Source organism: Polypterus senegalus, chromosome 10 (assembly GCF_016835505.1).
Source record: "Polypterus senegalus isolate Bchr_013 chromosome 10, ASM1683550v1, whole genome shotgun sequence".
Lineage (NCBI taxonomy): Eukaryota > Metazoa > Chordata > Cladistia > Polypteriformes > Polypteridae > Polypterus > Polypterus senegalus.
This window is the reverse complement of record NC_053163.1, coordinates 118,675,803-118,688,373: the sequence shown is the minus strand read 5'-3', so window position 1 is coordinate 118,688,373 and position 12,571 is coordinate 118,675,803. Positions and strand designations below refer to the sequence as shown.

Here is a 12,571-nt window from a genome sequence, read left to right as displayed (position 1 = left end):
GCTCACAAGCCGAAAAAGCCTGGGCACCCCTGCTTTAGGGGGTGCTTTGAACACAAGCATGTTGCTTTTTTGTACCAAAGTAGTATGAAGTACTTCAGTCCTTACAGATCAAATGACAGAAATACAGAACACAAATAAGGGAACCCAAGAGAGAACAGTGTACTTCTAGTGTCAATTACTTTAAAAATCTGAAAAATAGCCCTCTATTTTTACGTTTTAGTATTGTGATAAAGATAACTGCCATGCCATAGTAAAATAAAATAAATCAAACTTCAATGGAAAAAATAATCCTTACATTTTCAAAACTAACCGTTCCCTTCTACAGGGCATACCTATTTCTTCGCACTCAACTGCTATATAAATGTTGCTCAGTTTCTTACCATGGCTCCAACTCCATAGGCAGCAGCAGCTGCAGGTGCAAGGGCATGGTAGGGGTCAGTTGTGTAAACCCGTCCATAACTAGAAAAGCAAAGCAGATATTCAAATATTCAGTATGTTACAAACAGAAAGGAAAATGTTTACATTTTACATAGAATAGGTACTTGCTTATTTCAACACCGTGTACAAAATAATATTTTTGACTACATCTTGAATTGCTTATTTAGAGACTCAGAATATATATATTTTTTTTTAATTCTGACAAAAATACCTTTACCTTTCACCGCATTGCTTGCTCTTCGAATCGAATAATCAATAGAGATACAGTGGGTACGGAAAGTATTCAGACCCCCTTCAATTTTTCACTTTTTGTTATATTGCAGCCATTTCCTAAAATCATTTAAATTAATTTTTTTCCTCATTAATGTACACACAGCACCCCATATTCACAGACAAAAAAATAATTTTTGAAATTGTTGCAGATTTATTAAAAAAGAAAAACTGAAATATCACATGGTCCTAAGTATTCAGACCCTTTGCTGTGACACTCATATTTAACTCCGGTGCTTTCCATTTCTTCTGATCATCCTTGAGATCACCTTCATTTGAGTCCAGCTGTGTTTGATTATACTGATTGGACTTGATTAGGAAAGCCACACACCTGTCTATATAAGACCTTACAGCTCACAATGCATGTCAGAGCAAATGAGAATCATGAGGTCAAAGGAACTGCCTGAAGAACTCAGAGACAGAATTGTGGCAAGGCACAGATCTGGCCAAGGTTACAAAAAAATTCTGCTGCACTTATGGTTTCCCAAGAGCACAGTGGCATCCATAATCCTTAAATGGAAGACGTTTGGGACGACCAGAACCCTTCCTAGAGCTGGCCGGCCGGCCAAGCTGAGCTATTGGGGCAGAAGAGCCTTGGTGAGAGAGGTAAAGAACCCCCCAAAGATCACTTTGGCTGAGCTCCAGAGATGCAGTCAGGAGATGGGAGAAAGTTGTAGAAAGTCAACCATCAGTGCAGCCCTCCACCAGTCAGGGCTTTATGGCAGAGTGGCCTGTCGGAAGCCTCTCCTCAGTGCAAGACACATGACAGCCCGCATGGAGTTTGCTAAAAGACACCTGAAGTACTCTGACATGGTGAGAAATAAGATTCTCTGGTCTGATGAGACCAAGATAGAATTAAGGCCAAAAAGTTCTAAGCGGTATGTGTGGAGACAACCAGGCACTGCTCATCACTTGTCCAATACAGTCCCCACAGTGAAGCAAGGCGGTGGCAGCATCATGCTGTGGGGGTGTTTTTCAGCTGCAGGGACAGGACGACTGGTTGCAATCGAGGGAAAGATGAATGCGCCAAGTACAGGGATATCCTGGACAAAACCTTCTCCAGAGTGCTAAGGACCTCAGACTGGGCCGAAGGTTTACCTTCCAACAAGACAATGACCCTAAGCACACAGCTAAAATAATGAAGGAGTGGCTTCACAACAACTCTGTGACTGTTCTTGAATGGCCCAGCCAGAGCCCTGACTTAAACCCAATTGAGCATCTCTGGAGAGACCTAAAAATGGCTGTCCATCAATGTTTACCATCCAACCTGACAGAACTGGAGAGGATCTGCAAGGAGGAATGGCAGAGGATCCCCAAATCCAGGTGTGAAAAACAAGGGTGCTTCTACTAAATACTGAGCAAAGGGTCTGAATATTAGGACCATGTGATATTTCAGTTATTCTTTTTTTTTGTCTGTCAATATGGGGTGCTGTGTGTACATTAATGAGGAAAAAAAATTAATTTAAATGATTTTAGCAAATGGCTGCAATATAACAAAGAGTGAAAAATTGAAGGGGGTCTGAGTACTTTCCGTACCCACTGTATATAAAAATGTGCTAATTAATTTAGCACTGATGAGACAGAATCAAGGATTGACCATAAGAAATTTGTTGATAACTGTTGAAATTATTTTACTATCAGCTTGCTTAATTTTTTAGCCTCCTGCACCCCTACATGTTGAACACACATCTTTCAGTTTTCCGCTGCTTGCATTTTAGGGCCACTACATTTCATTCATAACTGGTTTATGCTAAACTTAAACTGTGACAGTTTTTCACCACATCCCCGCTCAAGAAAGGATCTGACACAACAACAAGGCTTATTGACTAGCAATGGTTTAAAAAAATTTTGTTGAATTTATTAAAAACAAGTAACATTCCGTACAAGCAAGTCCAAACACAGCTGTTAATGTATTAGGAGAGACTGACACCAAGACTGTCTGATAGGCATTTAAAGACTTTGGTCCAGAATGTTAATTTGGTGCATCTCCAAAACATACGGCCCAATGAGGCTGGAGCTTGCCAATAGTGTAGTAAAGGCAATTACAGTTTGTTTGTCCTTCTCCACTTTAAGCCCATCTGGAAGTACACCAAACACAGCTGTCAATGGATTAGGAGGGATTGTGACACCAAGACTGTCTGAAAGGCATTTAAAATTTTGAAGTACTTCCTACATTGGTTCCATATTCTGAGTGAATGAAGCACAATTGGGTTGTCAGTATATTGACGATAACTTGTATTTACTGGGGTAGAAAGCAAGGAATATAAAGAAGTTATTCAGGATTTTATTTCTATTGCAGACCAAGCCTGTGTGTGTTCAACCACTGTTGGTTCTTCCTCAGAGGTAGAACCAGATACTGTACATCTGGTGTTCCTTAATTTTAAGGGTAAACCATCAATTGCAAAAAATTCATAGACCCACATCTACAACATGATACTAGAAACAAACAAAACAAAATCATTTGGTGTTTTTACTTTGATCCGCGTCAACTTATTTTAATATACTGGACATACAGTAAGTAGCAATATAATCAGAACATGAAATGCAATATATATATATATTTGACAATTCTGTACTTTTTCCTAAGCAGCTACTATTTTGAGAAATACTTTCTAACCCCCTCCCCCCAAGTCTTCCAGCATGTCATGACCTAATAAATACAAATTTATCAAAGTACTCTGGACTAGTATAAATGTTTGGGATTTAGAAGTGGGGGAGAAAAGCAGAAGAAAAAAGTAAGCAAACCAATCAAATAAAAAAAAAAAAACTTCCTAAGGAGAATGCACAGTATCCTGTGTGTATTCTGTGATAAAAATAGGACCATGGTAAGCTGTGTAGTATGGTGGTCAAAACATTGGAATGTTAAAGATAACGTAGCAAATTGACTCAAGGAAGTCACTTAACCTGACAATAATTAAAATGCAACAGTACTTTATGCCTGAATCACAAGCTGTATTCGATAAAAGAATTTGGTAAATACTGGTTATAGAATTTTACATAATGAGTCATATCAAATTTATGGTGTCTTGCAAGTGATGAAAAATAACAAACCCTCACCACCATCCAAACCTATGAAGCCTGCAAGTAATAGGCAGGGTTAATATTAGGAGCACTTTAGTTTGAAACTGGAGACTACAGGTTTTCATTACAACATACTAAATTGTTTTTTAATCTACAAGATAATTCATGATTTTCCTAAGTTTAATACCCTATTTTCAAAATCTGTGAAAGGCAGAACATATATAATTATGATATAGTTTGTAAAACTATTTTTCAGAGCCAAGACTGCCTTTGTAACTTAACCAGGAAAACCACTTTTAAGTAAAAAATAGATTATAATGAAACAGAATATGGAGAATTCAGGTGAATTTAGCTTTAACATGATCAACAGCAGCCTTGGAGAGAATCTCACGAGCAGGTTGAATCATATACCTGTCACTGTAGGCAGCAGCAGCTGCTGCAGCAGTTGCTCCAGTTACAGCAGCAGCTGGCTGAGCATATCGGTAAGCAGCATAGCCACCCTAGGAAAAAAGATAAAATTAACAACTTAAGGAAATAATGCAGTTGTGTCAGAATACAAGAAAGCAGCCAAAACAGAGAGAAGCTCTCACTAAAACTGATGCATATCCAAGCATTCTTTTCATGTCTCAAGAGAAAACAGCTTAAAGTAAAAACATGTCAGAAGAAACACAAATGAAAAGAAATATTTCAAGAACCAAAAAAAAAAAAAAAAACAAACAAACAAAAACAACCCTTGGCATGCTTGAGCAGAATTGAAAAAAAGCTCTGCTTAACAGCAGTGATTCTAAATTTTGTGCAGCTTTACTCACAGGTCAAGCTTGACATAAAGTAACGTTTACCATTTGAGATGCTATAGAAACAATCATATTCATGGACATAAAAAATGCATGAAATGGAACAGGAAAGGGTAAAGCAAAGATTATTAATAAAGCAAAAGACAGGCAAGACTGTTTAATCATTGTATCTGTATAACAGCATCAAGCGAAAATTAAAAATTAAAAACAAAACTCTAAACGAATGGCTGGTTTCAGATCAAAATCATTCTGTAATTTAAATAAAAATCATGACAAACAAACCCAATTCCACAATAGTGGGAAGGGGTGGGAAGATGTCAATTTAGAATAAAACACCACTTAACCACAAATTAAATATATGAAGGATGATTTCAAACTTGCACTTGCTTAATTCAATCTATTCAATGCTAACAACTACTTAAAAGAGGAACAGAAACATTTATAAATCAACTGTCAGCCATACCCAAAAGCCTGTAGACTTTCACTGAGCTTCACACACAACTTTGACCAATCTAGTAAGCTAATTTCAAAAACACAGATTCTCAAACAAAAAACATAGCAGCATCACTTAAGCTATTAATCAATTCTTACACTGATCACGATTTCTAAAACAGAACAAATGAATTAACACAGGTAAAACACCCATGCCATGCCATGTTTTCTTACATTACACTTGCAATTATTTATCTGGCTAATGCCTTAATCCAAGAAAATTTATAACATTTGGGATACACTTGGTTATTTACCCAACAAAACCTCCCCCTCTGTCCCCCCTGCCCCTACCCCCCACAATTTGGAGCAAAGGCAGGCGATGTGACTTTCTTATGGTCACACAATGTCAGTAGCAGGATTTGAACTCACAGATGCAGGGTTTGAAGTCCAAGGCCTTAACCACTATGCCACAATGTCTGCAATGTTAACCAATCCAAATGAAAATGACTTAATATCCATCTTGCTCAAGCTATAGCAGGTCATAAATAACATTGAATAGTCTGATGCAAATAATCAGTAGCACAAAACATACCATGATTAACTCTCTCACAAAAATAATCAAAAGCAAAGAAAGGTGACAGAAATGGTATAACCCATTATGTTGACACCTGCAGTGATTGCACATAAGGAAACACAAATTAGGGAATGGCCTTTTTACTCTACCTTTGCTTTTTAATATATTTATTTTCCAAACCTGATTGTTCTGTTCAAGGTTACAGGAGATTAACTGCCCCCAGTAACATCATGCACAGATCTGTGTGCATCCTCAAAATATGCCCCAGTCTACTGCAATGCACATTCTTTCACACATGTAAATACTGTAAAGGTGATAAATAAGTAGTGTCCACAGGTCCATCTAAGTGGTCTGCTATTAGTAACCTGCATAGAAACATTTGCTACAATAGGATGTTTAATGCACCCTTCATAAGGGAAAACATCCTCGGAATGTTATTAATTATACAAAAAAATATTCACTGTATTTGCGGAACTGTAAATTGAAAAAGTGCAAGTGATGGCTCAAATTTGCATAGATATTGTTGAATACAATCACTTAAATTTGCATAACAGCAGGTTGATTGATGCCACATAAGAGTGTCCGCACATTTCAAGGAGCCATACATGAGGGGCTTGTCCCCATCTCCATATTCACAATTGTTTGTGACAATATTTTTGCAGAAAATTTAAAATGCTGACAATGTACCATAGATTATTCCCTTAAACCATACATTTTTAAGCATCACCTAGACACTTGCATATATAGGCTCCCCCATAAAAATTTTACTATTTAACTATTTCCCAGTGTATATCACTGTATGTTTAAAACCAAGTACTAATTAATGATATTACTGTTGTCATGCTAACACTGATTACAAAAGAAACTGTTGTGCAATGTTATGCAAGACGTAAAGAGAATAAAACTAGGGTATGTATCTCTGAAAAAGTGGACCAAGCATAAAAACCTGTGACCCAAGTAATTAATAATTACAGAACAAGCATCAATACATCAAAACACAGACTAAAGAGATCATTAAAAATACAATATACATATCTTTATGAAGCATGACATTTGTTGTTCAATAAGCAAACAAGCTACCTGCATAACAAAACTCCCTCACATATCACCTCTGTTTTTGTGAGCACTCAGTTCCACATGAATCAAGTATTACATAGACAAGTTCTAGAACAGAAACACAACCATGCCATTTAGAATCTCACACCAGTACCTGACAGTTCTGATGTAAGGCACTTTAAGAGATCAGAGTTACAGTCAGATGATCTCCAGTTTACGCTAACTGGAATGACTGCCTTTTTGCAAGCAATGAAAAATACAAATCACTATGAGATCTCTGTTGTACAGAAAACCACTGCAAGTGTGATCAAGTTCACCGGCAGGAAGAGCCATGGCTTGCCCTACATGTTGGACTGAAATCACATTAAAACCACACAATACACACCAAAATTACTGCCTTTACATGTGCTTTGGTAAATAATTTTACATTTAAAAAGTTTACTAATTAGACTTTGGCAATCTATATACTGTATGTTTACCAATCAATCACCTAATGTATGAAAGAATATAAAAAGCAATATTTAACCATTTTAAACAATTTAAAAAGATCAAATAGCAAAATTAATCTTGGCAAAAAAACATAATAAAAAAACAAGTGAGTGTGTCAATAGGATAACTGTGCAACCTAAGATGAATTATAATTTGAAGGCCAGGCTGTATGACATTTAGACTTCATAGGGCTTTGAATAATTATGATATTCAAATAAAGGACATGTGTTTGCATGTACCAATGACATAATATTAATATCAGAATAAATAGGAAATATGAGCAACTGTTGTAAAGGGAATGATGTTAACTTGCTGACATCTCTAGCAATAAAATTTACCAAAGAACCAACTTTTCTAGATACAAAAAAGCAAACGCTGCTATCAGACCATACACAATTTCACAAATTCCACTCACATATCATCTATAATAATTAGTTAAAATAAGATTACAACTTGTTCAAAAATAGCTTTTGTTTTGTCCCATCTTTTGACCATCCTATGCCTTGAATTTATGTAACTAGTAAACATACAGGATCTCAGCTCTGTGGTAAAGTCAGATTGTGCCATTGATCATCACAACACTGGACTTTCAGGACTGAAACTTTAAAACGTAACCAGGAAGGTATGATCTGCATTTGTAAGAGATTTGTAAAGCAAAAACATACATTGCATTTAAAAAGAAAAACAATTTTAGAGAATCACATGTCATATCTAGGTCTCAATAGGAGTACCTTTAAACAATGACATTAGGCATCCTTCTAAACTACACCTGCTGCTAAAAGTAATCTTTTGGTAGTGATTTTTAGTAGTTGAAGAAAAAACAATGCAATAATCAATGTGTTTATGTGACTCGAAGCATGGCATTTTGAGCTCAGAAACAGATGCCTGCAGCTCAGTCCCTTCATTGTTACAATCCACTCTTGACACTCTCCACAGTTCTTGCTTCTTAGCAGTTATACTGTAAAGGTTATATAAAGAGTGAGGATTTTTCATGTTTTTGTAAGGGTTTCAAATTCATAAAGTTAGAAATACAAAGCATAACTTTTACCCATTATGGTACTAATGGTATGCTTTCATGTAAGAATAAGTACACATAATGTTAATAGTGCAAAATGCTTTCAGCTACAAAGACTGAGGCAACAACACATGTATCATTTTAAAATGAGTAAGGACAAACATTCCTTATGCTGTTGAAAGTCATACCAAAGGATATGCAATAACTGAAAATTACTCTTAGTAGGCAACATCTATTAGTAATGAATTTTAGAAATGCCTACTCCGTAGTACTTCTAAAAAACAAGTGAAATGTTTTTAAATTACAAAAGCCTCTTACAAGTACATTATGACTCATACAACAACCTTTTTGATTTGACTTGCGAATTGAATAAATATCAACCAAAAAAGAAGCTACAAATACCAGGCATATTTTCTAAGCATATAGGGCCAAAGAAGAAAAAAAAAAACCCAAAACACTAATAAACCAAACTAAATGCTCAAACAATTTAACAGCAAAACTGTTACTTTACTGCAAAAGTAAAAATGTGTTACTCTTATACTGAGGGCAAAACAATTCTAATTCCGATTTCTGCAGACATCATGCAAACTGGCAAAGCATTTTTTTTTTGATATTTAACTAATTAACCTAATTAATGATTAAATTAACTTTTACTTTACAAAAGCACGTTAAAATTAGTGCCCAGAGTTCCATAAAACTTGCATTGACCAACTTTCAGATCCAAGCATTTAAACAAGCCCTTTGCCACTGGGGAGATTAAACAATTTAACTACACAAAAAACAACATGCCAATAATGCTTAAAGACAGACTTTAAATCATCCTCTTCCCCCATCCTTCAAATCCCTCCCCACATACCTCAGTAGTAACTGGGCTTGGTGTGTTAGTAATGAAAAACGGGAGGGGGGAAAAACACTGCAATCTGATTGTTTTGCTGTAATCACACGGGCAAGCCTACCTGAGGGACTTTGGGGCTAATGAGTGGTTCCTGAAACACTATTCTATAACAGAAAACAGAACACAGTGTTCAAGTACTAAGGCCTGTTTAAACATACCATTACCATATCTACACTTTTGTAGTGCAGATCAAGAAAATTCTTTATCTGCCACCCTGTAAATGGGTATCTTGATTAAGTCAATATTTGCCAATTAGCAATGTGTCTGTATTGCAAACCCTGATGCCAAAACCGATAGTTTAAAATGTTGGGCATAACATGCTCAGAAAATATTTTATAGAGATCACATGATCAAGGTAGATTTAATTAACCAGAATGGCTCAATGTGCCTAATGTCTTTTTAGTTAAAATAAAAACTAATAAAAGTAACAAATAAACCAACAATGACAGGATTATATACTGAATTAAACAATTAGACTGAACACTGGAAAGAAAATGAACAATAGGACATTACTATTGTGAGAAAGTTAAATGTGGAAAAAGAAAACATTCTTTCCTGTCAACCACAGAATGTTGAAAAATTCACATTTTCAGCTAAGTAAATGCCCATAACAAGGTGGCAATGGCTCTACAGGTATATATGAATGATACTGACAACCTACAGCAAATCCAATTTGGAAATCAGACGATTCTCTGCTTGCTCTAAAACAATATACTTTTCGGCTAATAAATACATGCTATTATAAATTTGCCAATAGACTAAAACAAAATGGATTTTTATATAAGATTTCAATATTGCACATCTTTAAAGTTTCTAAAAAGTTTATTCTGACAACTAAAATCATATTATTGCTACATCTCATTTTAATGAATTTACTGCAACAGAGCAGTAAGTCCAAAAAACACAGATATACCCATTTATTACTCAGGGTTTATACAGTTTTAAAGGCCAAGATCACTGATGAAATTTTATTTATAAAGGTTGACCCAATTCAGATAATACTCAAGTGATTCTGAATATTCCATATCAACACTTTTTGGATAACAGCAGCATACTGGCAATTTTTTTTTTCTCTCTCTCACCTAGCAGCTATACTAGAAAAGACCAGGCTTTCAGAGGAAAAAAAAAAAGCCAGTCTGAATCAAATATAGTCTGCAAGCTCCTAGGATAGCAAAACTGCTGTTTGAAAAAGGGCTGCGTGAAAGCTTCAAAAACCAACAAGAACAGCTGCAGGTAGTCAGTATACATTCAAAAGCTTTTAAACACCCAGTATGAACTGGATGGTGCAATTAATAAGGTTAATACCTGAAGATTAAAAAAATAAACAAAATCATGCAGCAATGCACCTTTGGTACTTACATAAAGATCAGCTCCGTAAAACCCGTCTTGATACACAACACTGAGAGTCAGGGGGGATTGGGGAAAGGTGTTGGGGAAGGAGAGAGAAAAAGAGAAAAAGAAAGAAAGAGGGGATTGTTATTTCACACAGAGGCATGCAGCATGCAACCAGGAATGCAACTTCCACCAGAAAGGCTGTCAGCCAAGGCTTTCCATTTCCACTGACATGCAACTGAACAGCTATGGTTGCAGAGGGTTATAAGGTGACACATTATATTTCTTGTGGTAAACTGTTCAGCAAGCCTTTGGCAAGCAAAGGATCTGTAACTGTATAATGAGCCTGCATGTTAAAACGTTTACAAAACAAAAAACAACACATCCCTGAATTGTTCTATGATGGCAGAATATAAAACAACATTTTACTGTAAATCTTTAGTTTACACCTTAGTTTCATCCTAATGAAAAAAGTGCTAGAGTAGGTAAAGGACTTCCTTAGTAAACTGTGCTGGAAATAGATTCTATATTACTTTGATAACCATTTCAGTGATAACCACTGTTAAATTTATACCTGGTTCCCATTTTACATTTTTATTCAATCAGGATGTAAATTACCCACAATAAAAAAATCTATACGGTGAATCACTATAAAAATAAGACCACCTTAGAGGGGTAATAATCAAAATAAGCCTGATAAACCCACATTTCAAAGTTAAGGTACATTTTATTTTCCTTCAGCCATTAGAAATGGTTTCATATAATGCCTCTTATCAGAGGTTGTACACTTTGAGACAGTAAAGTTATATTCAAATAATACAGAACTTAATTAAAGAGAGTCGGAAGATTCATAGGTCAGATGTAATATTCAAGTGGAAAATAAATTTTGCATCAAAATGTCCCACTTAAACCCTTCTCACAAAACAATGAATGCCCAACTTTCAAAATGCCTTTATATTAAGCATACTGGTCTACACAGAAATTAACTTCAAGACCACTGCAAGTTTTTGCATAAGCCTCCATTTAGAAAATTATTTGTAAGCAGTGACTTTTTCTGCTTCTAGAGGGACTACCCCATACTTCATACTGAAAAAAATTATACAGCAATCCAGTGTGTGAATGTGTGAACAGTAACAATGGTGGAATGATCAACGGGACACAATGGAATTTGCAGGTTTTTGCTCTTCCTGTACAGGCTTAAAACATTAATGTGGCCAGGAAAAATATTGATTTTCTGATTGTTATTTTTCACTTAAACAATTTAATATCAAATCTTAAAGTCTCAAGATCCATCTTGTGAATCTATCTTGCTCAATTAATATATGTCAATTTTTGTTTATTCTCATTTTTGGTGTCAGATCCAGTAGATGTGGTTAATGCACTCGTTAAGGCTTTCTACGGAAAAAGCACTTTACTATCTCATTGGAGCCTACAACACTTAAATCAGATGTGTGGATTTAGTACAGATTAAACTAGTGTGTTGGTAAAGAACAATTGGATAAAAGCAAAGTCATGTGTAAGCTGTGCAACTCAGAAGTTAAGTACTTTTGTAACACAGCAAAATTGAAAAAAATCATTTATCCCGATGTCAAACAAACAATCTCTCTAAATCTACACTGGAGATGGCAGAAAGCTCCAAGCTTCCTTTATTTCACCTTGTGCCCAAAAAATAATCTATAGCAATTTTTAATCTGTAAAGATGAGACCCAACACAAATGTTGAAAACAAAGGCTTTTGAAAATGAAACAGGTTTTTGAACTGCGGTATGCTATACCAAACAGAAAGCAAAGTAGTGAAGTTATCCTATCTAGGCTTTATGAAAATCTTAAGCAAAGCAGCACCACATCTTGCAGGTCAGCGGAGAGAGTAGCCCTAAGTTGCACCAGCCAAACATGCAGGGGAGCAGATTCCCATGTGACAATCAAATGTTACTAAATTAAAAACTCTGCACCTGTGGTAGATGTGTTGTAGACAAGCACGCTGCATGCCAGTCACACTAGGAGCAACCTCGCTGCTTATATACAGAGCTTCTGAGGTGAATGGCTGTAGTTACAAGAACCTTTGTAGCATTTCCAACACGCTGTTTCATTGTGTGATTGCATCAGTCACACATTTGTGTGTTGGCAAGTCCAATAAACGTTGCTAAAGTGGAAAAACTTTGCAACACACCTTACCCAGCAAAGCAAGTGGGCAATTGTCGGAATTTTCAGAGCAGCCTGCAATACCAAAGTGAGCATGGGCACACAGCAGCTGAC

At 35.9% G+C, this 12,571-nt stretch overlaps 1 protein-coding gene across 8 annotated transcripts in view; it reads right to left on the bottom strand.

Annotated features, from left to right (window-relative positions):
• LOC120537486 (RNA binding protein fox-1 homolog 2-like) overlaps positions 1 to 12,571 on the bottom strand; it is a 213,971-nt gene that overhangs the window by 9,560 nt on the left and 191,840 nt on the right. For 5 of the 8 annotated variants that reach the window (XM_039766453.1, XM_039766462.1, XM_039766458.1 and 2 more), the window contains 3 exons: positions 9,046 to 9,088; positions 4,141 to 4,229; positions 381 to 459 (listed from right to left, as the gene is read on the bottom strand). In XM_039766453.1, coding sequence (XP_039622387.1) covers positions 381 to 459; positions 4,141 to 4,229; positions 9,046 to 9,088 — 211 coding nt within the window. Of the gene's footprint in view, positions 1 to 380; positions 460 to 4,140; positions 4,230 to 9,045; positions 9,089 to 10,343; positions 10,384 to 12,571 lie in introns of those variants that run through there. The other 3 variants (XM_039766455.1, XM_039766456.1, XM_039766457.1) reach the window with 3 other exon arrangements.